The 27,512-nt window shown below is 35.5% G+C and overlaps 3 protein-coding genes across 5 annotated transcripts in view; 2 read left to right on the top strand and 1 right to left on the bottom strand.

Moving 5' to 3' along the window:
- The window catches only part of LOC122630744 (cAMP-specific 3',5'-cyclic phosphodiesterase, isoforms N/G), a 315,403-nt gene that overhangs the window by 98,583 nt on the left and 189,308 nt on the right, over positions 1-27,512 (top strand). The gene's annotated exons all lie outside the window — the stretch shown is intronic.
- LOC122630749 (cyclin-dependent kinase inhibitor 1C-like) lies at positions 11,817-12,910 on the bottom strand. Its single transcript, XM_043815598.1, has 2 exons — positions 12,865-12,910; positions 11,817-12,765 (listed from the first exon to the last, which is right to left on the bottom strand). The coding sequence occupies exons 1-2, from the start codon at positions 12,877-12,879 to the stop codon at positions 11,995-11,997; spliced, it is 786 nt and encodes a 261-aa protein (XP_043671533.1). The 5' UTR covers positions 12,880-12,910; the 3' UTR covers positions 11,817-11,994.
- On the top strand, positions 21,861-24,895 carry LOC122630745. The gene is made up of 2 exons (XM_043815590.1): positions 21,861-22,356; positions 22,633-24,895. The coding sequence occupies exons 1-2, from the start codon at positions 22,108-22,110 to the stop codon at positions 24,553-24,555; spliced, it is 2,172 nt and encodes a 723-aa protein (XP_043671525.1). The 5' UTR covers positions 21,861-22,107; the 3' UTR covers positions 24,556-24,895.

Here is a 27,512-nt window from a genome sequence, read left to right as displayed (position 1 = left end):
CGCAATTATTGTGTCGCGCCTCGTCACGTTCTGGACAATGTCGTTGTTACATACATAAGTTTCATATGGTTGATCGTTAACTTTGGCAAAGGTGATCGGTGAAGGTTTCTGAAGTAGATGTTGGTTGGTGTTGGTAGTCCAACGAGCTTTTCTTCCCTTAGGATACTTCAATCCATTGATTATGAATGCTTTGAGAAAAGGTTCCCTTAACCTAAGATAATTTCAGGCTAGCTAGCGTGATGCTTTGATCACGAGGGTCAATCTTCTCCTCTTCCATCTCCTCCTCCACTTTTTCTTTCTCCTCCCTCTCCTTCTCTCTCTCTCTCTCTCTCTCTCTCTCTCTCTCTCTCTCTCTCTCTCTCTCTCTCTCTCTAACTAACTAACCAACTAGCATCACACAGGAAGGTACTATTTTGCCAAGAGGATTGAGGTCCATCGATCGGCTGGAATTCATCGTTCGAACCGTCGTCGTGTTTCCCATCGGAATACGGTACTAATACCCTACTATGAAAAGGTCTCTACCATCCCTTTCGATCTCTACCTTTGACCAATTAATCAGTCCACGCGAGAAAATAAAGTTGAAAACGAGTTAGGTTGGTAGGTAGCTAGGCGGGTAGATAGATACGTACTTTCTATGGGGGAAAGACCGACGAGCTGTCGAAAGACGGATTCAATGTATACGTCAGAGGATAGGAAATCATTGGGAATTCAGCTCGATCATTCATCCTAACTTACTTCGTTGGTAACTTCTCTTAACGTCTGCCTATTCTGCACAAGAGCAAAAGCTTCCCCTGCAAGTTAGTTCGAATAGAGCACGTCGTGGCTAATGTTTATCATCTGACGTCATGGACGTTGGCTTGGTGGTAGAGGGGACGCGTGGAAAGGGGTGTATAAAAGCGAATAAGGGATGATGTTGAGGGGGTAGTAGCAATGTGGTACTAGTGGGGATCACCTAGGAAGAAGGGGACTGATCGTGGTAGGGTAAAGTTGGTTGTCATGACAACGGTAGGGGTTTCGCCGCGCTCTCTGCGGTGGTAGTTTGGGGATCGATGCCGCAGTGGCGTAGCATCAGGTGTCTGGAACCCGTTCTCCTCGCGTCCAACAAGTGGTGGTTGGAGGGGAAACGCGGAAAACCAGAAGAGATCACGAGCGTTGCTGTTTGCGGTTGGCAAGATCCTCGATATGACCCTTCCAAACAAGATTCCTTTTACCTACTGACCGAGTTTTATCGTCTCGTGCAACCAATCTCCTTCAATGACTATGACAATCGCTATGATCGAAGATTATTCTTACTTGCTTTTATAACTCACGATCATTGTGCATGTACTTACGTATTGTTACACTTACGTCGTGTTTTAAATCATCTGAGCTTTTCAGATAGACTTGGGAAATCATGTTTCATTTTTCTTTTTTGTCTTTTCTTCTTCTTTTTTTTTTTTCTTTCTTTTAATTTAAACAATAAGCGTCCTGTCAAATTTATTTAATAAATTTTTTCGTTTCTGTTATTATAACTTTCCTCATCGAGAAACGTTCAATTAGATTTTATTGCGAATTTATTGCTTTCTCCATTTATTTTCTCCATTTTCAATAATTTTCGAACAAACCCATGTAAAATCAGGTACCCTGCCGAGATCCGTTCTCTATTAAAACCTCCTCACTTTCATCCTCTAATTTATCTTCCACTTATCTCGAAACTTCAAACGTTCTTTTAAGAAACATCTCTCTAATGTCATCTACTCAGAAAGAGAGAGAGAGAGAGAGAAACAGGGAGAGAGGAAGTTGAGTTACTCGTTTGTCGATGGAATCTGCTTTGAGTTAACAGACGAGACGGGGTCATACCTGAAACGAATAAACAGAGACTGTCTTTTAAGTTACTTTCAAATGAGATCTTAAAATTCTTGACAAAATTTTGAATTAGAAAGAGTTTCATTAATATTAATTAGAAAATTCCATTAACATTCTTTGACAATTTCTTTTTTTTTTTATTTCTTCTCTTTTTTCTCCCCTCTTTTCCGGAGACCCTTCCAATGCTTCTCTTTCTCATTTTCACTGTCGTTATAAAATAGAAATTCGTTCTGTCATTTTTTACAGAGTCGTAATTAAGCCTTCGGTTGATGGACTTCCGAGAGAAATAATAGGGAACAAAAAAAGTATGCTTTCTTCCTCGTACCTTTCTATTTTCTATAAATTCAAAAAGACCATTATTTAAGATCCGAAAATCTTCTTTCGTCTCTAACGATATCACGTGATTTCATGTTGGAGTCTCGCAAGGTTCGAAGTCTCATGGGAAATCATGTTTCGTTCGTCTTCTCTTCCTTTCTATCGCGCCTCGTATCTTCCCTTTTTTTTTGTATATTATTCTTGGAAGAATCATTCCTCGGTTCATCGTTCGTTCGAAACGAAACACGAATAACCTCTCGCGTAAGTAGTTCCTAGAGGAGTTTCTTAACCAATCTCGAAGACTCAAACGATTTAATCTTAAACTTTTTCGCTTCGATATATTTGAATATATCGATATTTCTGTTTTACGAAGGACTATTATTAATTTCTCTCTTTCTCTTTCTCTCTCTCTCTCTCTCTCTCTCTCTCTCTCTCTCTCTCTCTCTCTCTCTCTCTCTCTCTCTCTCTCTCTCTCTCTCTCTCTCTCTCTTTTATAGATTTTCTTTCTCGAACGAAATTTCATAAAGTAATAAAATAAATTTATATATTTTATCATTTTCTGTTTGAGGATTGCGAGCACGCGTTTTTTTCTTTTTCTTTTTTCTTTTTTCTTTTCTCTCTCTTTCTCTTTCTGTCTCTCTCTTCCTTTTAAGTTTTTCAAACTCACCAATAACTTTATCTCACAGATAACTTTATACGTTCGTACGGTGCTATTAAAGATGCATCAATTCCTGCCGGTTCATCCGATATTAACTTTAGCAAATAATCAGTTTTAGACGATCCGATCAATATCTTATGAATTAAGCATTTATATTATCTATACTTAGTCTTCGTGAAATCGTGATCAAATTCGATGGTTTTGATTTTATTTTAAATTCCAGTCACGTTACTTTATCGAACGGGAAAAAGTTTCTTCATTTCTTTTCATTCTTCATTTCTTTTATTTATTTATATAGATTTTTTTCTCTTTTTCTTTTGCCTTCTTTCTTTTTTCTTCTCTCTCTCTCTCTCTCTTTCTTTCTTTCTTTTTAATTAACTCGCGACTTCTAACCCAGATTTAATTTGAAATCTCGTCGTCGTTATTTACAAGTTACGTATTATGTGAAATTAAGATGCAAGAAGGGTAAACTTTCTCTTGATATTGATACTTTCTCTCTCTCTCTCTCTCTCTCTCTCTCTCTCTCTCTCTCTCTCTCTCTCTCTCTCTCTCTCTCTCTCTCTCTCATATTACTAACTATTTACATAAGATTTTCTTCTCTTAATAAATCATACATCATTGCACATGCTTTGAAATACATACTTGCAAAAGTAAACGTAATCAAAGGAAACTAACGAAAATGGCTACTGTTCTGTTGAAACTCTGACAATATTTATTCATTCATTGCGTTGTTACGTGAATATCTTTCTCTCCTTCTCCCCTTTATTTCTCTATGTGTGTGTATTTAACCTCGAACTCTTAACCTTCATTCCACGAGGTCAATGAGTTGAGATTAGACCTAGAACGTTGTGCTTAATGCGTAATATCGTTAACTGTACGTTTTTATTTTATAAAAATTCAGTTGTGTATGTCAGTTTGCACATATACTAATGCTAAATTAAAAAAAGAAAAAAGAAAAAAGAAAGAACATAAAAAGAAAAAAATCTTTTCCTTATTACTTGTGAAAGTTTTGTTTTGATGTACGTACGAACGAGTTTTAAGAGAAAAGGAAAAGGAAGAAGTGGATGAAACCGGAATCCCAGCTTTTCATTCGCACCCACCAACTCCTATTATCCGAGTTTCGCTCGAAGGATTTAGAGAAATGTTGAGCGTACCGAAGATGCTTTTTAGAGAAGTTTCTTCCCTTTTTCGTTAAAACTTGTATGAAGAGAGGGGAAAAATCGTGTCACCGGTCGTTCTTTACGGGAAATCTGAAAATTCATCTGAACCTTCATTATACATCGTCTACCAGTCTGTGGTCCATTGTTCACAATCACAAGGGTATTGTAGGAATGTCAAGTAACAGTAACGAAAGAAAGAGAGAGAGACACACAGAGAGAGAGAGAGAGAGAGAGAGAAAGAGCATAATATTAGGTTGAAATTTCCAACATGGAAGCCACCAGAGGATAGAAGTTACGTAATGTAGAGAGCACCGATCATTTTGGCCTGCCTTACCAAACAGAAGCCATTTAAGTGGAATTATACCTAAAGCCATAAAGCGACATCGGCTGCTAAAGGATAAGCATTATATATATATATATATATATATATATATATATATATATAAGCTTATATATTTAGAAGTTATAATTTCGTGAAGTTTCCGTATATAATATTAATTAGAATTCCTCATCGAAAGTAAAAATATTTAATCGTTTATACGGAATAACTTAAAGTGAGGATTATATTAAACAAATATAAACAGTATAAAATTAGAATACCAACTGATCTCATTCGCATATATAGCTTGTAAATAGAAACGTGCAGGCACACATGCACATAGTCGCACGTAAAATGTCTCTTAAATCCTCGAGCGCGATTGTTATTTATGCGTAAAGCGTATTACGCGATTTACGAGTCGAAACTGGTTATACGTTATCGAACGTACATCAATTGTCGGATCGGATCAGTCGTCAGAGTAGTCCTATTTCGTCAGATGGGAAAGGAGATTAGAGAAAAATCAGGAGAGACGAAACTGTAGCGATTTTTCCATATGTATTTGGATCATCCAGAAGAAAAAAAGAGCGAGACAGAGATAAAGAGAGAGAGAGAGAGAGAGAGAATCGTTACGATCGATTGATCGTTAATTGGAACGAAATTGTATCGTCGTTGGGAAGTAATCGGTATTGCATGCGTTCAACTATCGCGTGTGGGTTACGAAAAACAAGGGTGAATCGCGAACTTCGCTAGATAATTAAGCATCGACATGGCCTGACTGGCTATTGGCAAGCGATGGACTCTTTCTCTCTCTCTCTAGTTTACCTTGTAAAAGCATCGTTCTCTCTCTCTCTCTCTCTCTCTCTCTCTCTCTCTCTCTCTGTCTCTGTCTGTCTATCCTTTCTCTATCCACTTGTGTGTGCATACTATTCATCTCTCTCACTCTTGTGCGTTAAATCGAAAACAATCGGTCCAAAGCCGACGTTGCGTGGCGTACGTCCACCTACGCTTCTGTGTGTACATGCGTGTATATATGTATATAGAGATAGATAAAGAGGGAAAGAGAGTGAGAGAGAGAGAGAGAGAGAGAGAGAGAGAGAGAGAGAGATTGAGAGATTGAGAGAGGCTCCGTGTGTGTAGACGAAGAGCACAAACGTGACGAACGGGTGGCCGTAACGATATCGATAAAGTTATGCCAACGTTCGTTTACGATGCCGTTGTACCTTCTATTCGCGACAACACAACGCTCTAGTACGCTCGATTAACGTCACTCATACGACTATATTCTGTCGAAGACAATATAATTCTATTGCGTAAGCATACTCCTACGAAAATTACTTTACGTGGAAACTCGTATTCCCTGTTCTCTTTCTCTTTTTTTATTTCAGTCTTTTTTTTGGGTGGGGAGGGATTATCTTCCTTTGAAAGAAAAAAAAATAGAGAGGGAGAAAAACAAGAAAAAAAAATTAAAAATAGAAAAAAGGTAAAAAAGAAATAAATAAATAATTAAAAAAAAAAAAAAAAAAAGAAAAAAGGAATGAAAGCGTAGGGAATATAAAGGAAAAATCGCTGCTCACGTTTTGCGACCGTTCGACTTTGTTTTTTCCGAAAGTTTGTATTTCACGTAGAATAAATTTCGGTCGGCTTCTCTTTTTCGTTCCCTCGGTGATTTTGTTGGTGTTTTTTTTTTTTTTCTTCTTTTCTTTTAATGTTCTTTTTTTTTCGTTTTAGTTTTTCCTTATTCTAGTTATTTAATTTCGTCCCTGGCGATACGATCGATGTCGATGTAAATTCGATAGCCGTGACGTCAGTACGTTCGTTCTGGATAAGAGCATTGCATCGTGTTGAAGTGTTGGAGAGAGATAAGTATAGAAGAAGAAAAAATGAGAGAGAGAGAGAGACAGAGTGACAGAGAGAGGGAGAGAGAGAGGGAGCGATAGAAGAAGGGACGTATAAAGTCGAAGACGGGGTTGATGCACGATAGAAATCGATTCGATTTAGGCGCTAAGAATAGCGCTAGCGCAATTAAATTAATCACGCTAATTAACACCGGCTTTGATTTGCTTAATATACAGACACTCTTAATGCTGTCACTTCCATGGATGCCGTGTGTATGCTCGTTGGTGTTTCTAAATACGGAAAAAGGGACGTTTTTCCATCCAACAGAGTTTTATTTAAATTTTCAACTCGGGAGAATAAAATTTCAAGACGGATCTCATTTAAAAATCTAAAGGATAGAAAAATTGTATAACCTGATCAATTGGAAATGAGTTTGCTAGAAGATATTGATTTTGGATTTGTCTGTCTTCTTCTTCTTCGTCTTCTTCTTCTTTTTCTGTTTCTTTTTTCTCTTTTTTTGGTTTCTTCGGTCGTTCATTCATTTTAATGTTTTAATATTTCAGATATTGCTTTTTTATTAATTTTTTCTTTTCTTCTATTCCTTTTTTTTTTTTTTTTTTTGATTGATTGATTGATTGAAGTATCCGACATTTTTCTTTGAACGTTTAACGATTTCATGTTATCTTTTATACTTTATTGTTAGTTAGAGAAAGAAAGACAGATAGAACAAGCACAAAAGGAGAAAATATGCAAAGCGGATTTGAAAAGAGATCCACAGTAAACGAATACCGTCCATACATACATACATACATACATACATACATACATACATACGAACGTCATATTTTCTGATAGAAATGGTCACATTTATACTCGTCATCGTACTGTCATCGAAAAATATAACAAAAGGAAAATAGCGGGATGGTGCTCGACATAACTACCCTCTTCTCTATTTAATATGTATATATCATACTACCGTCGGCTGCTCTGTGATACGCCATGCGATAAATTGATATCAGGCGTATGTCGTTCTTGTATGGATGAATATATATATTTGTATATGTGTATGTGTGTGTGTGTGTGTGTGTGTGTGTGTGTGTGTGTGTGTGTCACGTCATTACATCAACGTAACAACCAGTTCGTCCCTTGTTATAATACTATGATAGAAGAGGAAGATGGATACATGAAGGATATATTTTTATCTTGATCAAATAATATTATAAATAAAAAATTAACGGATATGTATATATAGAAATTAATTGGATTATACGACAATAATAATAAGTCGGAGACTTTGACGAACGACGAGAACTATTCGAGAATGAAAACCAATCGAAAGTTTGCGTTAAATCGAAATTCTTTTCGTCGTCGTTAGAAGCCTAATCTTTTTTGGTTCGGTGGTTTTTCGATTTCAATAAAGAACGGAAATGCTTCAAATTCGGAGTACCCTTTTAATGGTTCCCTTCTAACGAAAAGGAAAAAGGAAGGAAGAGGAATGGAAAAAGGTGAACGAGGTTTTCCTATTTGAAATGATTTAAAGTTTTCACAAAAATTGAGGAAAGGACGAAGAACAAAAAAGAAAGTAATATAAAAAAGAAAAAAGAAAGAGAACAGTGGAAGTCTGAGTAGGGGAATAATATCGAGTCAAGAAAATATGTGAAACGTGGAAAAAAATATTTCTCGCTCGAATTCTTTTAACATTCATTGTCTTAACATTCGTTGTCACGCGTATCAGAAGTACGAAGAGTTTTTCTTATCGATTGGACACGGTCGAACGAGTCTACGAAACTAACTATGATAGTTCACTTTCTATTAAAACCTACTGGAAACACAGAAATCGTGAAAAGCGTTTCGATTCAGTGGCTCTCGTAAAAATCGACTTCTCCAACATCGATTTCTACGTTTACGTTGGTTAGACGTAATTCGACGTCCTCCCGATAAAATTATTTCGAGAAATAGCACGAAAAAGATTTTCCAATGGATCGAAAATAAATATTTTCAGATGAAGTTATCATTATATATGTACATATATACATATATACATATGTAATATGTATCAAAATGAACGATAATGATCTCGACGATCTTTCGAGCGTTTATTTTCGAACGAACTGTGTGAAATATCAAAGAATTTCTAAAATAAACATGGAAATATTGAATGACGTTGGTAAACCACGAATGGTGGAGGTGTTGTTGGTGGACATACAAACACAATATACATATGTATTATGTTATACGAAGTAGAAGAAAGAGAGAGAGAGAGAGAGAGAGAGAAACACAAAATATGATAGAATCTTATATCATGGGACTTCTCAAGTAAGATTATTGAACAGACTTATAATTCGATAAGAATTTTATCGTTCTTTCGCTCTATATACATATATGTGTGTTGTGTGTATGTGGGTGTATGTATGTAAATACATATATAAGAGTATATCCGAAATAAACTTAATAAATATGAAACCAATAAAAAATCGTGTTAATAGGTCGAGTTCGGTAAATGTTATCGATTTTTATACTTACATATATTCGTTTTTCTTCAAAGCTAACATATTTATTACGAATATATACAAAATGGAACATACATACACATATAAAGTTACCTACACTGTTCGCGTAGAATAAAAACGAGAAAAGAAAAACGGAAATATAATAAGTATTTAAGCAAAAATGGAATTTCTTAATGGGTTTCATGTATCATTCGAAATTTATTATAGGTATGCGTCGCGTAGCATACTAACAGCAGGACGGATAAATTATTGAGTCGTTTCACTGTTCGTGAGGTCGGATACGTCTGAAATAATTATTAGAATGCGAGCATATCGGTATGCTTATACGATCGTATTCTACCATTGTATGGGGTATAGAGCGTTCGGTTCTTGATACAGTGGATAAATTATTACATTCCTCTTCTTGTCTGTGTGTGTTTGTATATGAATGTTTGCATCGTTGGTAGAAGTTGGTATATGCTCGATCTAGATAAACTCTTCTCGGTATATGACTAATTAATTAATATATTACGCGAGTTACAGCAACGTGGAATTATAGCGTCGTCTGTGTAAGTTTCGATATACTAATGGACCATTCCGGATGGTGTTGGTACGTGTGATGATGATGATGGTACGTGTGATAGAGCAACGTGGAGAGAGAGAGAGAGAGATTTTGAGATGTAGCGAGTTCTGAACCTGTCTCTAGGGATGCTTCTACGAACACGTACGCTACTTACATGCTTGGGTATAGGACAGATAAACGATGCTTCATGCAAATACTTATAGTCAGTGCAACGGTCAATATCGAATTATGTCAATGTATGATTCTATGTTACGTTGATCACGTAATATCCGTGTTACAATGTTTTTTGAAATTTTTTAATTATTTTTGATTTCTTTCCCTCTATCTGTTTTTTTCGTAAATTTTTCAAATTAAATCGATCGATCTTATAAAATAAGCTTTGTTTGTAAATGGAGAATTATAATGAAATTGTTACTTTATGCTTTGAGAATCATTGAAATTTTTTTTTCTTTTATTGATACAACATGTATTTTATCGTAATGAACTTTCGCAATCATGGATCTTCCGGATCGAATTCCATTAGGTAATTCGACGAGGCAGGTGTGTCTTTGATCGTTTCTATCCAATGGTAGATTCTCATTTTGTATTCACATACCGTTGCTTCGGTTCCATTCTATTTTTCTTCCGAACTTCGCTGTGAAAATTGTTTTCTTTCATTAATTTGGTGGAAGAGTTACAACAGACACGTATTCCTTTAGAACACAATGTATTGAATCACCCAATTTATTTATAGTCTATAGTATATATTATATCAATGTATGTCTTAGAAAATTTAATTATTTTTAACAATATCTTTTTTAATTTTGTTTCAGGTAAGTTTACGATATAATAGATGCTTTAGTGAAGGGATAAGGCTGAGTACTATATGTAAGTAAATCATTTATTCGGAGAAAGAATATACATAAATTAGTATAATATTTTTTAAATAATACTTTTCTTGATAGAAGAGTTAAACGAAACAAATCTTGTTTACCCGTTGTTGAGAACATGTTATCGACATGAGGTAAATTTCTGCAATACCGTCTGAAGGTATTCGTTCTTTGATTACCATACGAGATGAACTGTTTTATCGTTGGTAGGAAATTATTTTCGATGGTAGTTAAGTGTTGTAAGTTGATAAGTTAGCAACGTAATGATTTTATGGGACTTATCTTAATTGATCGTATAAATTGTAATTCTTTATCTTTCATTTCGACTTGAGTTCGAAATAGAATATAGAATTGAGATCGTAATTGAATAGACAGATAAATTCGTGATAGAATATCAAGTGGATATTCTTCTAGATGGTGCTTTTGCGCTTACGGCACCATCTTTCACGAGCAAACGTAAGTCTTTATTCATAGCACTTGAATTATTGATCCACTTGTTATATTACCTATATCACTGAAGCCATACCAATTAAGAAAGCGAGAACATTCGTAGTATTTGCATACATACATTAATAAGATGTATATTTCCAACGAAAGTTCGCGGTTACTCGGGAAAATAGACGCGTGGTAATTTCATATGAATTTTTCATTAAGAGTTGTGTACTGGTTTTACGCGAACCGTGACACTTTAAACGCTTTTGATAAATCATCGTAAAATCGGATGCTTAAGATTTTAAGGAGACATTAAGCTCTTGACGTAATATACACAATCTCTTTATTATTATCATTAGCAACAGTAGTAATGGTAGTTGTTGCAGTTTTATTATTATTATTATTATTATTATCATCCTTCCGACTAAAAAAAAAAGGAAAAAAAAAAACGAAGAAAAAAAAAATTAAAAAAAAATAAATAAAGTTTAAAGAAGGTAAAGCGGCCTGACCCGATTTACGTTGAGCTTGACGGCTCCATATGACGCGAAAAGAGCTTTGCTGACGTAATCCTATCCCACGCGAACTCTACATCGACCAATCGAGCTATGAACGTTCCCTCTTCATTATGGATACCTACAAATGTACGCGTTTGTGCGCTCTCTCGGTACTTCTGTTTTAATACAACCATAAGATTCGATATCGTTTCGTACTACATTGCCATTCAATTTTCTTTCCCATTTATCGAGTGTCGTTTCTAATCTTCTCTCTCCTTAAGAAATTGGTCATAAAGATTTTCAGTATCCACTTATATTTTGCATTACGTCTACCTACGTTTTCTATCACTACTCTAAAACTTTTTTCTCTCTTTTGTACGATCTCCGAAAAGTACGGTTAAAACCATCATTATATCGTCGTTCAATCCTTATCGCCTCTCTTGTATGTAGTACTCGTAACATTGAACTTAATTACTCGAATTAAGCGTTAATACGAACATTCTAATTTACTCGGCGTGAAATTCAAGAAACTTTCGTAGTTTATCAACGTTCGTTATTCCACAGCAGAGAATAATCCAATCCGAAATTAATTTGGCTTCGATTTTGCCAACTTATCGCTTATGGAAGGTCCCTTGTTAATAAATTAATCCATATAATTTAGTAGTTAGTTCTCTGCAATTGTTTCTTAAGCTTAACGCTCTAATCACGATGTTTCTTCTAGTAAGATTACGGATTAACGAACGACAATGCTCTGTTATCTTTATTCAGACATTACTTTATAAAGAAGGAAAGTAAATAGACGTTGAGTATCGTGTAACAAAATAAAAAAATTTATTGATTATATGAAACATTGGCTATGACTATCATTATTATTAGATCGTTACGATGCTTGGCTCGAAGCAAACGTAGAAAGGTACATTTAGTCGTCGATTCCAGAAGAACAAAGAATTTGTATGTAAGCGTTAAAACTTAACGACTCCTCGAATTCGTTCGTTCACCATTTCTTCGATGGTACAGGATAAGAATATCCAGAATCTCCTCCACCGATCGATCCACCGCTGTTAGAAGAATATCCATGGCCGATGCTGACCTCTATTCCAGAGCTAAGTCCACTGGGCAAACTGGATCCAAGATCGGAGTAACCACTTGAGAATCCAGTGGAAAGTCCGCTAGAAAATCCGCTTGAAAAGCTACTAGCTCCTGTAGAACCCAAGGAAATCGATGGACCAACCGAGATAGGAACTGGTACTGGATGGGGAACGGGAACGGGAACGGGCTGAGGTACACGAATTTCGACTGGTTGAGGTACTGGTACAGGATAAGGACGATCGACCTTAACAGGTACGTGACGAGTAACTTCGACTGGAACTGGATGTGGCACTGGTACAGGATAAGGACGATCAACTCTAACTGGAACAGGATGGGGAACTGGTACGGTTCTTGTAACTTCGACCGGCACAGGATGCGGCACTGGAACCGGAACTTGAACTTCGCGATGAACGGTGACACCAGTAATACGTTCAGCTCTGGCTCCTAATAACGCACCTCCTGCACTACCTCCATTTAAAGAGAATCCTGAAGCAAGTCCGGAATCGAGTCCGTAACCGAGCCCAGAACTCAATCCACCGGCATATAAACCAGATTTTAATCCACCAGTGGTGTAACCACTCAAACCAAGTCCGCTCGAATAACCGGAATCTCCTAAAAGTATACCACGTTTGTCGTGTTTCTTCCCGGCTAAGACGCTCGTGGCCAAGAGACAAATCTGAAAAAAAAAAAAAGAGATCAGAGAATAGGTAAATTGTATTGGATTGTATAATTATTTTCGATCGATTTTCAAATGTTAAATCGAAGCCGTACGTACAACTAGGATCCTCATTGTTGTTACTCTTGCGTTCTGTCGACTCGAATGTGTCATACTTTGCTTCCAATCGCGCTTTTTATATACCGGACTGTGACCAGATGGCAATACGTTACCAGGCCGAGGAAGAGTACTTTCACTGGAGCAGCTACACGCCCTACCGAGTATACTGCTAACTCCTCCTTTTTTTTTTTTTTTTTACTTTTCTTTTTTCTGACCGGTCCATCTGATTCTTACCGAACTGACGATACGTAACGTAAAGCAAGTACTGTAAAGTAGCGCGAAATTCGAAGGATACTGTTCCAATTTCGCGACACAAAGGAGTTTACGTTTAATACCAGGATGAATCGACGAGATCGATCAACGAAAATCGATCCGCACCTTTCTCCATGTTTTTATTATTTTAAAATTGACGAATTAATATATCGTCTTACTTCCTTGCTCGTCCTACGTTTCAAGGCAAACATTTTCAGAAAAGATTCCATTACGTATTAATCTGTCATACGTAATAATACGATTCTTTTTATGAATATTTAATCTTGATCGATCGATCGATAAGTTCGCTCGTACGAATTTCTGTCGGAATAGGTTGATAAACGATTAAAGATATTCTATAATTTATTAATTAGTTCATATATATATATATATATATATTAGAAAATTTTATCTAATCATACATATGGAGATGCAAATATTTGCGAATTATATTCGTGTAATGGTCGATATCGGATCGCCTTTCACAAATTACGATTCTATGTCTCTCCGTTTTTGGAGTCCCTCCCAATTCTTTTTCCTTCTCTCTTTTTTTTTTTTCTTTTCTTTTCTTGTCTTTTCGTTCCTTTTCTTTTCTTGGAAGTCTTACAGAGCAGGAAACGGTGCTCTCGTCTTGTCCTCTTCCCTTCACTTTCATGCAGCCCCGTTGTGTCATCGCAAACAGCCGACGATTAAGATATGTCCGACAAAAGATGAGAAAGAGAGATATATATATATATATATATATATATATATATATATATACAGAGAAAAAAACAAAAAATACATATATTAAATTAAATTAAATTAAAACTCAACCATTTACGTAAAAATCTTCTCCCTCTCTCTCCTCCAATAAATGTTTCCCCACGTGAAAACTAGAAATCGTGTTTCTTCGAACGACTTCATCAGTTTTCATGGTATTCATGATATAACGACGAGACGTACGAAATCGTGATGGAACGTTATCGTTCGTCGAGTTATTTATCGCGCCATTTCCACATTTTCGAAAGTATATTTTACCTACCATGTAGAAAGCGGTTGTTTTTGAAACACTCGTAGAGACCTATTTGCAAAACCTTTCTCAATATCAGTTTCTTTAGCGATCAGGACGATCAATTCGAGAAGGAAAGATTAGGGATGTATGGTGGTGAAGGGAGGTCTTGTTTTTCTCTTTTTAGTCCGATAATAATCTATTTCCGTTTCCGTTGAAAGTAAAAGATCCAAGATGTTCTTTATATTTACCATTTAAGAGGATTTAGTCGATTGTACGAGATGTTTCGTCTTTTTCTCCTGGTCATTTTATGTTTTCTACGAGACGCTTTATCTTTTTCTCGAAGTTCCTTAGATATTTTCTATTTCCCAGCAGTTATAAAGATCTAAATGCGAGCTATTAAGTAAATAATATCTATTTCTTGTAACATGTCTGTCCGGTTTAGTGAAAATAGTTCTTAAAGTATTCGGTTGATATCTTTCTTTTGGATTTTCTTCCTTCCTATAGGATTTTCTTCTTTCCATTGGGATTTTCCTTCGTTCTTTCTCTCCTTTCTTACTTTTTGCCTTCCTTCCTTCCTTCTTTCCTTCTTTGCTTCCTTCTTTCCTTCCTTCCTTACTTCTTTCTTTCTTTCTATCTATCTATCTTTATCTTTCTTTTCGTTGAGTAAAGGATCTTTTAAAAAACGCGCACGCTGCAAGTTTCGTGATAACCATCTCGACCTTCTCTTCTTCTTTCTCTTTTTCTTCTTCTTCTTTTCCTTTTTCCTTTTTTTTTCTTTTTTCTTTTTCTTATTCTTCTTCGTCTTTATCGTTGTTGAAGTTCTTAAGGAAAAGCGCGTGCGTATATCGTCCACATATAAAATTCAATGAAATTTCTCGAAACGATTTATATTCACCGTGTATACGTATCACCGCGAAGGTACGTTTTATTTAAATTACTCGCAATGCTTTCTGAAAAACGTGTCGCAATTTAGTTTCGCTATACCTCGACGTCGTGTAAGGTACGAAGGAAATCATGCATCTCTCGAAAGCTTTTCGCTTTTCGATAAAGCAACGGTCTTTCCTTCTAGAAGAAGAAGAATAAGAAGAGAAATCATCCTAAAATGGAGTAAAGTGTAAAATGAAACACGATTTCCATTTCGTTTTCTAAGTGGTAAATCGTCTCAATCACTAAAATATGAATCGATTGATATTCGCGAAAAATGTACCGGCATTTCTAGTAGAGAAAGAAAAGAAGTGAAATAATGAAGTAAATAAAAAAAAAAAATAAAATAAAATAAAACTAACTCGAAATACTATGCCAATAAAATAGAGAGAAGAAAAATATATATTTATTGCTATCTAACCTTACTTTTCGTTGAATCTTGTGATTTCCTTCGGGATTATTCGCGATTTTTACGAGGCCGATCAAACGTCGTATTTTGATATCGATTTACTACGTCATTGAAAATCGCCCGTATTTCACATTTCTCCAATATCTTTTTACTTTTATTTCTCTCTTTTCTTTTTTTTTTTTTTTTTTTACTTTTCTTTCTTTTTTTTCTGTTTTTAATGAAAAGTTATATCTCAACAAAAGTATTTCGTATGAAATACCGAAAAAGAAATGTATAATTTTTCGATAAAAAATTATTTGCAAAATCGGAACGGATGATTGGTAGTTTTCACGAAGTTACAAGGGGAAAGAAGATAAAATAAAAAGGGTCGAAAGTCGAGAGTTTTCGTTGAAACGCTTTTACCCCGATCGGAAATCTGTCTCTCGAAGATTCGATTTCGTCACGGTACGACGGTACCACAGTGCCATTTGCCGTTGCTCCTCTTTTCCAACTCGATTTTTCTCGCTCGCACGCGTCCGATACATTGCATTTGTCGAACGAAGGAAAGAGAGAGAGAGAGAGAGAGAGAGAGAGAGAGAGAAAGAGAGAGAGAGAGAGAGTATAAACAAGGTCATGCCTCGAAATCGAGAGGATGCGCTTCGCAAAATTTTAGATCGCATTTCATAGATTCTATTATCTTTTTTGTCTACCTTCCTGCCTAAATTCTATTCTATCGTTCGGCAAAGGGATACGGATTATTTTCCATATATAGAAATCCTTGAGAAATCCGAATGATTGAAATTATTACGAAATTCCTGCATTTGACGTCTCATTTCTCGAATAAGTTCTATGTGTATAGGTAGATATATGCGATAGATACATAAATGATTCATCCCACACATGCACGTAAATGCGGTTGAACGACAGATGAGTTTGCTCGGATTATACCGTCATATACGATGTTTTAATTGCCAATCTGTTCTTTATATGTATGTCATTTGGATATTTTTTTTTTCTTTTTATATGCTCCATTTTCTTATTATTTTTTCTCTTTTTTTTTTCCTTTTTTTTTCTTTTTTGTTACTCTCATTGGCTCAGCGAAATCCGAAAGTTATATATATATATATATATATATATATATCAAAAGAATTCCTGCATCCCCTTCGATATCGATTACACACACACACACACATATTTCATTTACGTAAGGAAAAAAATATTATTTTGATGACGTAACTTTGACAAAATCATGAGTTAAGCCGGAAGTGGTTGATACCACCAAATTGATCGATCGCGCGTGTTCGGTATGCGGTACATTTCGGTTTGGTATGAGGTAGCAAATAAAAGAAAAAAGAGAGAGAGAGAGAGAGAGAGAGAAAGAAAGAGAAAGATATAATTGCATGGACGAAGATGGCAGTTTCTTACGTTTAACTTGTGATCTGACATAAAAGTAAAAGGCGTGGAAACGATGTTATCCAACCGGACCAGTTTGCGAATCGAATTCTTCTTTTATTCTTCCTTTTCTCTTCGTATATATTTTTCTTTTCTCCCCTTTCTTTTTTTTTTTTTTTTTTTTTTTTTTTTTTTTTTTTTTTTTATTACATCGACGAAGTATGCGTATTACCAACCGAGAAAGTAGGGATCGATGACTCGTGTTCGAGCCGAGTGAAAATTCGATGTTAAATAATTTTAATTCGATCGTTTCAAACGAACGTTCGATCATCGATCGATTCCAAATTTGTTTTCTATGTATTCTTGAATCAAGAGTCATCTAATATCAAAATGATAAATAAAAAAAAAGAAGAGAGAAAGAAAAAGAGAGAGAAAGAGAGAAGAAAAAAGAAAGAAAGAAAGAAAGAAAGTAATGGATAGTGATCGCAGTTGGGCCATGCGATAAAATTATTCGTCTCCTGAGAAAGGATAATGGATTGTCCTTCATGTACTCGTGAAAGTAACTCTTTGCGTAACCGCGCATGTCGCTTTTTGGACAATATGTGCAACGATTTTTGGTACTCGATCTTTCTCTTTCTCACTCTCTCTTATGTTAGACTCTTTCTCTCTCTTTTCTCTTTCTTTTTCTTTCTCTCTGTTTCTCTCTCTCTCTCTCTCTCTCTCTCTCTCTCTCTCTCTCTTTGTTCCTTTTCTTTCAGACAAAAGACCGGAGTACTTACTCGGAGACTCTCGGATGATAAATTTTTTCAATACCTTCACATTTTCTCTAAAGGAAGATATAGGGAGACCGAAGAACAAAGGTCAACGTTCAGAGAGAATATTCGAGTACGAACGTGAAACGGTATTAACCGGTGATTTACGAATTCCTTGGATTCCGGCATGGCCAAGCGTAGAAAGAAGAAAGAAAATTAATGGGGAGGAGTCACAGATGCTCGATCAAATAAAAATCTTGTTCTCTTACGTCCGTAACAAAAAGATCTGCTAGTTCTTTCTTTCGAAGTTCAAATCGTCTTTTAAACTTGACATTTTTACCACACACACACACACACACACACACACACACACATACATTTTTCATTTTTCTATGTCCCTAGCGTTCCTTTTCTAAGTTCGATAAATCGATCTCGATAAAAGTAAACGATAAAATAGTGTTTATATAATCCCATTGAAATCGTTTGTCAAAGTTAACAAACATAATGTTACGTTTAATCGTGACAGGATCGTAGTTTCGATCATCGAAATGTTTCAAGGTAATACGATTAAAAGAAAAACGTATCGTTTAAAAATAATATTAGGATTTCTCGAAAATTTATCGACAACTAATATAAAATTTTATCGATTCGAGTTAAAACTACGTAGTCGTTTCTTTTTATGTTTAATCCGAGTAAATCCTCAAAATTCGTTTTGTAGATCGTATCATCGTAATCAGTTTTATTGCATTTTTTTTTTTTTTTAATTTTCATTATTATTATTATTATTTTTTTGTTTATCAAACTGACTTAATAAAAAATCTATATAGGTACTACTCTTCTTTCCTCTCTTTTCTTGTTTTCTTTCTTTTTTTTTTATTTGTATCCACAATAGCTCGTAGCTTTGAAGCATCGTATAAGGTTGGGCGTTAAACCGTAAGATAAAATATCAGTGGGAACTAAAAGAATGCCCTCGTTTTCTCCTTAGTTCGTACGATGTATCTTAATCGTCTGAAATTTGTTTTCCCAGACAATTAAGCTCGTTGTTGGTCGTTCCTTTTGAGAAAGAAGCTCTCACGTACCTACATATATATATTCAACAGAAGAGTCTTACCTACACTTCACTCTTCCCTTTTATTCTTCTTCTCTCAGTCTAGTTACGAAGAGAATGAGAGAAAGAGAGAGAGAAGAAGAAGCCTAAATTGGCTCAATGCTTTTTCATTTTAAGAACCACGACAATTCACAGTGGTTTTCTACTAAGGAAACTACCGGCATGTTATTCACCGATGAAATTTTACCGTTACTTAACCATCATTGAATGAAACAAAATGATCGTGTCTCGTTAAATATGAATTTCACGGAAATAAGAATCACATTTAATAAATATAATAATCATTATCGTTTACTCGTAGATATTTATCCTTTGTAATTTGAGAGAGTTTATGTTAATAATTATTTTTTGTTCTCTCTCTCTCTCTCTCTCTTTCTGAACGATCAGAGAGTTAAGTATACATTTTAACCAATGAAATTTATCGACGATCTCGTAATCGTAAACTCATCGAAACATTCGCGGTTACCAAAGCCATCGAAGCTTAATGGAAATGATCGGAACGTTAAAGGACCGTGGCAATGTGTGCTAGTGGTAGAGGCATTCGAGGGTGTAGAAACGTGTTTGCGAGGGTATGTAGACGAATTTGACGTATGAGTGGTACGTGGATATTGTACTAAGTGGTTATTGATATTAATGACATACCGGTCAAACCGAGACGGTAATGAGTACCCTCCGAGTGACAAATTACTTTTCACCGTAATCGTAGTTGTAAATTGTAGGCGTACTCCCCTCGAACGTTCTTCACCTTTATTAAAAAGAAAATTATTACCGGGCGTCGCGTCGTTCGTTTTAAGCTAATCAGATTACAAGATTGATGCACCTTCTCTCTAATTAAGAAATTAATTAATTGCAGTGAGATCGTTCTTAATTTCTTTTTTTTTTTCCTTTCTTCGATCTTTTCTGCTTTTTCTCTCTCTCTCTCTCTCTCTCTCTCTGTTTTTTTTTTTCTTTTTTTATCTCTTTCTCTCTCTCTCTCTCCCTCTCTTTTTTTTTTATCGGTTCGTTTTGTTATTATATAACGATCAAGGTTAAAGATATAAGTAAGCTCATTTATTTAACTTCATCGGACTTCTCGAACTAACCAAACGTTCTACTTTAGAAGTACTTTCTTTTTTTATACGTATAAAGTTTTTCGAGTAATTCGGAGGTAGAACGACTTGGAGGAATATCTTCATGTAATTGGTATTCAGTTGTCTCTACATTTACATTCACATATACATACCTATCTATCTATCCGTGCATGTAAATATATCTCATTATATATTATATTTTGAACTTTCATCACGTAATGGATACTGTAAACTTCGAGTCTGTAGATGATCATTATCCTATTTGAATGCAATTATGTCGGAGAAGACAATTTCATTCGTTGTATATATACATACACATATATATATATATATGTATGTATATGTATGTACGTATATATAAACCTATAACGAGCGATGTCGTTTGACAACTTCGAATTCGTAATTCGAATATGGAACTCTAGAGCGAAGAAAGTTTCACTAAGATAGAGCTAGTCGTAAAAATGTTACTAAAAGTATAAAATTCATACGTTTGACATGAATTTCCGATGGGCCAATCGAATAAATTTACATGATTAATAAGCGAAATCCATAGCGTTTAATTATACAAAATTATCTCCAATGACGAAACCCTTGATACGAATCGCAATTGATTTGATTATTAATTATGAATTCGAAAGAAATGTTTTGAAGTAACAACTTCGATCGATAAAAAGGAAATGATAGGATAATACGTGCTAGAGAATTACTAACTAACAGTTTCTAACAACTACATTATTGTAGAAATACAATCGTATTCTAATATAGTTTAAGGAAGCCTTTTCGAATCAGTTCGACTTGTTAGTATGAATATTTAAAAGGATGCTATCAGAGTATGTTGTACGTACGTGCATACACGAAACATTTACATATACGATCGTATAAAGAAGTTTAGACGAGCTATATGTACAGTAAACATATACGTATGTACGTATGTATGTATGTACATATGCATGCATACATGCATACATGCATACAGTTCGCAAACAAGAAGTTTATTTTGGTTAAAATTGTTTTGTCTATATTTCCTTTAAGGAAAGCCTGTTTGAGTATAAATATATATATAATACGATTCTATATGTAAATATATATATACATATATAAATGTATATTCGTAAAAGTAATACGAAGTTGGCTTTTATTGGTCGTTTAAAAAGTATATATCTATTTCAGTATCGATCGATTCTAAGGAAATTCTCGTGCAATTCTCGAGGGTGCGTCGGCCTTCCTTCTGTAGAATTATGCGCCTCGACGAAGCTCCGTCGTTCAATTTCGCGCAACGTTAGAGCTGAGCCGGTCGATCGGTGATACTTAAAGAGAGAAAAATATAATAAGAACTCGGTCGTACTCTTTCTCGTTTCGTATTTAACCTATAAACAACAATGTCACTTGGAGCAACGATCGCTGGAAGGCAGTCCGATTATTCACCATCCAGGAAGCCGATCGTTCTCTCCATCGAAGGTGGAGAACCCATTCCGTTCGATGGAACTCCTGAACGACGTTCTGACGAGTCCCAAGACGATTGTCATGATCGGCATGCGTTTGCAAAATCGAGGGCGAGTTCTCCTGATACTTGCACGTCTGGTAATGAGACCGATGGTTCGTTTTAATTTACTTTTCTTTTTCATTTCTTTCGCTTTTTATTTATCCATTTTCTCTATTTATTTCGGAAAAAATCTTTCTCGAGATTTGCATCAGATCGAGCTAGGATCGATATTTTTAAAGAAATAATTTTTGATTTGTTCTCTTAAATAATTTCTATAACGTAGGAGGATTAATCCTTTATAACGTCATGCCAATTTTAAAAATCGTAGAATTAATTGTTAGGCGGTATCAACAATTTTTCTTTCTTTTTTCTTTTTTTTAATATAAGTTATATTACTCGAATTATAGTACAATATATATATATATATATATATATATATATATATATATATATATGTATACACAATTGTCTTATAGAAAGAGCAAACAAAATTGTGTTATAAAGGGTTATAAATTAATCCTCGTTAATTTAAATACAACAAAGTCGCTAGGTTTGATATCACTTACTTATAAAAAAAATATTATATTACTATTTATATCTTATACAAATTAATTTATGTATAATAGTATTTTGTATAGCTTAATTATTATTTATACTTTATAATATCATTTAATGATCAGAAGCCGATTACGAAACTTCGAGCGAAGGACCGTCGAGGCTCGTAGAAGGAAAATCAAGTCACACTCGTTTCTTATCGAAATCGTATTTCGATAATCTTCGGAAAGAGGAAGAGGTCAAGAGCTTAAAGGTTTTGGAAACGAAGGAGAAACCGAATTCGAAGCGATATGCCTACCTTCGAGAGGATGTAGACGATATCACAATGAGTTCGGTGTCCCTACCAATTCTGAGAAACATCGAATCAAATCCTATTACCGAAGTCAAAGATCGTATGATCTCGGATTCCTCGTTTACTCGTCAGCAAAAATTACAAATGATAGTCGAACAAACGGAACTTCTCTTATCTGCCGAATCGAAATTAGTCGATTCGGTCAAACCGGAAGTCTGTTATCTGGGCAAGAAATATGAACTGAATAGACGGGAGTCCTTAATGTTATTGCCTGTAATTCAGGTAGATAAGTTTATCGAGATAATATAACACGTTGATCGTTCAACGAATTTTTCAAAGAATCGATACTTTCTTCCCTCGTTATTTTTCTTACGAACGAGATTGTAAGAAAATTTGTTGTTATATTTACTTAATGCTTCTTTAATTTGTTTGTTTGAATTCTAAACGCAAAGAATCGACTGTAGCGATCAACGTGTTAAAAAAGTTTTTCAATTTTCATTATACGTATATGCACAGACATCGAGTCTAATTTATTGACGAATCACAATCTTGTCGTAGGATATTAAATTGACGGATCAAAAGAAAAGATCAATACCAAGGACGACGATAAAAAAATTAGACAAGTCTATCGATCCTCGTTCAACAAACAAAGTTTCTCACGATCTAATCGACATAATCGAGAATCCAGAATTATCGAGAACGTCGTTCTATATTCCACCGTATCCAGTGAACGACACGTTATTGGATAAACCGAGTGACGATTATTCGTTCGATTCGAGTATAAAAAGACAGGTCACCAACGACACCAATGTACTCTTGAAAATACACGGGGAATTGTCGCCTCTAAGATGCGAGCTCAGCGAAATAGCTGCCAAATTTCGTGCACTGAAATTACAAAGAATGTACGGTTCCATCGAGGAAAATAAAAATGCCGCAGGTGGCTACGTATTGAGTTCGATGGATATTGATCGTGGTTTGCAGCAGGAGCATCGTTTCGTCGGCAATTTGCAAACGCAGTTTTCGCCAATGACGATGGTCGGTAAATCGATGTCTCGAGAAAGTTTTAACCATATCTCGACGGATAATTCACAGTTTTTCGTAGAAACCGGTTTGCACGGAGATCGAACGGTTTCTCGCGAACCGAGCAACCGGCAACCATCAATGTATTTCGAAATAACTTCGGGCAAGAACGAATCCTCGATCGGAGGAACAGAGTATCTTGGTGAAAGGATCGCAAACTATTATTCGCAAACGAATAATACGCCGTTTGAACATTATTATCGGCCACGATCCTCTTGTATTCACGATCGATATCAAAGAGAAAGAGGAAGTATAGTAAGATCGGTGGACGAAGGTTACTCTTATTATACGAATTTTATTTCGAGAAAATCTTACGACATCAATGGGAGTCAATACGTTTCACGAGGGAACGCCGATCAACCGCCGGATTTATTGATTCTGGGTGGTGGTAGATCGAAGGAAGTCGTAAGGGAGGATCATCATATTCCTTGTGATCGGCGAAGAGGGAAAAGAAATTTGCTGGGTTCCTCGATGGGCTTTGATATCGTGACACCGAAAGTTATCGTAGAGAATTCTTTATCGGCCGCTAAAGAATCATCCACTAACGTTTCCCTTTGCAAAGGGAATAGATATTCGTCCTTGGAGAACGGCAATCCTTATCCCGAAAAGAAAAGATCGATTTGTTCAACGGTAAAAGACGTAGAGATGTTGGTAAATGAAGAAACGTCCAAGGATCTTCTTACTCCAAGAGAATCGAGATTGAACTTGAAACATCGGCATCAGAAGGAACAAGTGGATACTACTACGATAGTTAATCGATCTTCTCAAACTTCTAAGCAAACGATCAATTTCAAAGAGATAACGAATACGTCGTCTTCTACATCGACGAGAAGAATTAAAGCGATCAGCGTACCTAAAGATATCGAGAAAGTTAAAATCGTTCCGGTATTTTTCACAACCGGTATACCAAAACCGTTATTTCCATTGATCGAATTGGACGACGACACGACGGGGTGTTCTATAAATGAAAGAGAGAGATCTCTGCAGCGTAGGTTAACGTCGAAAGAAAAAAATTCGCGTAAGATATCTAATAATAGCACGTCGGGAAGAAGAGGTCCTTCGGAAAGCGACGTATCCGATTCCTATGTAACTGGTCCTCTTACGTTACATCGAGATTATTTTTCAGAGAACGAACGTTGGCATTCGGGTAATGCTTCTAGCAAGATGTCCGTTTCGTGCTTTAGCCGTCGTAGCTGTTCCTCGAAGAAAACTACGTCCTCGAACGCATTGAAATATACCAGTGCTTTAGGAAGCATTTGTTCCGGTGTCGCGAGGGTCACCGTTTCCGGTACGGCCATGTCTAACCAACAAAAGAGATTTACACAAATTCGAGAGATCACTCATGAAAAAGGTATACGCGGAATGAGAAGCTCGCCGGAAGATTTTCTCAGCGACACGTGATTCTCCAAGGATTAAACGCTTTTGTTCGTGTCTCTCTTTCTCTATTTTATCGTAACGAGAACGAAGACGAAAGGAGATTCCTCTTTTTCCGTGCTCGAATAAGAGAACGCCTTTTATGCAGGAAGCTTAATGGCAAAACCGAAGAGGAAATAAATTAAAGGATTAGAAGGTAAAGAGGAACGACGATTCGAATCTGTATTATTCTCGTTTGGCCTTACGTACTATCATCTTTTACCATTAAAGTTACCTCTTCTTTTTGAGATATCTCATGCCGAAAAAAGTAACTTTTCAAAGATTCCAGATCTATACCAAAGTCGTTCTTCTTATTCTTCTTATTCTTTTTCTTTTTCTTCCTCTTCTTTTTCTTCTTCTTCTTCTTCTTCTTCTTCTTCTTCTTCTCGAAACAAGATTATAAGAACTAAAACACGATCGTATTCTCAAACATACGATCGATCTTGTTTGATCGCTAAGAAACATGTTTCAAGAGACAAGGATAGCTCTCGTATTTGTAAATATTTTTACCTTATATTTTATCCATTTTTTTTTTTTGCTCTTTTTTTACAATGTAACATTATGAATATAAATTACGAGAAGAAAAGATAATTGAACGAACAAACGTTGTGTTCTCTTTTTTTTTTTTTATGAGTTACTTACATACGTTACAGAATGAATATCTATTTTTATAGATCTTTACGTATATAACAAGAAAATGTTTTAGATAATACTATAACAATCGTAACACAATCATAATACTATAACATCTCATCATCCACATCATCCAAAAGTCAACTCGCAAATTGCTATCTCAGCCAGTCCGACAAGTTGTTCTATACGATGCACCTCTCTTTCTCCCTCGTACACCGCAACTAGAAATTTATGATTACAACGGCAACTATACGATAACCAGATGCACTTGATGTTGTTATAACTCTCTCGTAATTAGAATGAAGTCGTCCTGAATCCTCTTTAACGTTATTCTAGTGGAACAACCTTCGAATGGTTATTAGCCACGATCTATTAGACTAAAGATTTGTCTCGTTGATGAGTAATTTTACGTCGAATTTAATCTAATCTTCTTTTTTTCTTATCTTTTCTCTTTCTTCTGCTCCTCTTTTTCCTTCTTCTTCTTCCATTTTTTCTTTCACTACTTACAGAAACAATTTCGAGTGTTCGTCTCGCGTTCGATGGAAAAAAAGGAAAAAAAATGATTGTCCGTTTCTTTTCGGCGCATTTTTGCTCGCCAAAACGATATCTCGTTATCTCTACGGTGTCGGTGACGTTCGTGCTGGCAAACGATAAGTGGTCAATGAGAGTCGCAACGAGGATCAACGTACGCGCGACTTATTTTCATCTTCGAACCGGTTTTCTATCGGATGAATCCGCTTGCCACATCGAGAAAGATTTCACGTATGTTGCCTCGAAAGATGCACACGACTCGTTTTTATCTTCCTCGTTCTTTAACTCTGTCTCTCTTTCTCTCTCATTTTTTTTTTCTATTTTTTGTTTTTCTTCTCTCCGTTTTCTTGTTCTTTTTTTCATTTCTTCTTTTTCTCTCCCTTTCATTTAAGTTTCTTCCATTTCATTTCATTCGTACTTTTTACGATTTCATTCGGTGATTAATCACGAAAAGAAAATGTTCGTGAAACCGAACTGTTTATTTGGTGTAACCGGTTACGGGATCTCTCGCGATAATTAATCCCACGCTTAATCGTATCTCATGCGTAACAGAGAACATCGAATTTCCATTGGATATGAATAATACTGTAATTGCTACGTTACATGTAAAAAATATATATACGCGCATATATATATATATATGTATATGTATATATGTACGTATGTAACTATGCACGTTGCATCATACAAACGTATACATATTTTATGCATCGAAGTTTTGAATATGGCTTCATTTGTCTTCTCATATTTTTCACATCCTGATACTCGATCAATTTCGTTGTCTTTCTGCAAGCTCGATACCTTCGCATTATTTTCATTTAATCGATTTTTAAACGAATGGTAAGCTCGCCGATATCATCTACGTAAGTACGTTCGAACTTATTTAATTAAAAAAAAAAAAAAAAGAAAAAAGAAAAGAGAAAGAGAGAGAGAGTGAAAATAATCTTCGACTTGTTCCAATTGTAACGCGAAATGTAATCAAGGAGAAAATAGTGTGTACAAAGGATTGTACGCTATACACATAAGTATATATGCATTCGTCTCACGAAGAGTTTTGTAAGAAAAATTGAAAAAAAATTTAATTAAATCGTCCGTCATTAAAACTCGGACCCGTTCTTGCTTTCATTCAAGAAAAAGTAGATATACACATTTGTTTCTCTCCTCTCACCCCCTATCGATCTTTCACTCTCTCTCTCTCTCTCTCTCTCTCTCTCTCTCTCTCTCTCTCTCTCTCTCTCTCTCTCTCTCTCTCTCTCTCTCTCTCTCTCTCTCTCTCTCTCTCTCTCTCTCTTTCTCACTCTCCTTCTCATCTTGATCTTCTTAAAATCGAATACATAATTATTTTTGTGCCGTTCACATCTGTTGTTTTGACAAATGCATTCACGTACCGCCTATTCGATGCAACAAGATTTTGCAAATGGCAGATGCAAGCTTTTAAACCCTATCACGAGTCGAGAGTCATCCATTAGAATTATTTTAATAATAGAATTTCGAGGTTCTCCGACTATAAATAAAGAAGATCACGAGGATACGTCGGATATTTGCCATTTATTTCTCTCTGTGACGTTTTCCAATAGATACTATTCGATTACAAAACTAATTGCATGGATGCACGCATGCATACACGCACATATACGCATACACGCCATTACCGAGTTGAGATAGATGTGGACGAGTAAATCTACCTTTTTTTTCTCTCTCTCTCCTCTCTCTCTCTCTCTTCTCTCTCTCTCTCTCTCTCTCTCTCTTTCTCTCTCTTCGTATTTGCTCGAATTGTTATA

The sequence above is a fragment of the Vespula pensylvanica genome, chromosome 7 (assembly GCF_014466175.1).
Source record: "Vespula pensylvanica isolate Volc-1 chromosome 7, ASM1446617v1, whole genome shotgun sequence".
Lineage (NCBI taxonomy): Eukaryota > Metazoa > Arthropoda > Insecta > Hymenoptera > Vespidae > Vespula > Vespula pensylvanica.
The sequence above is the reverse complement of the archived record's forward strand: the minus strand, read 5'-3'. Positions and strand labels throughout refer to the sequence as shown.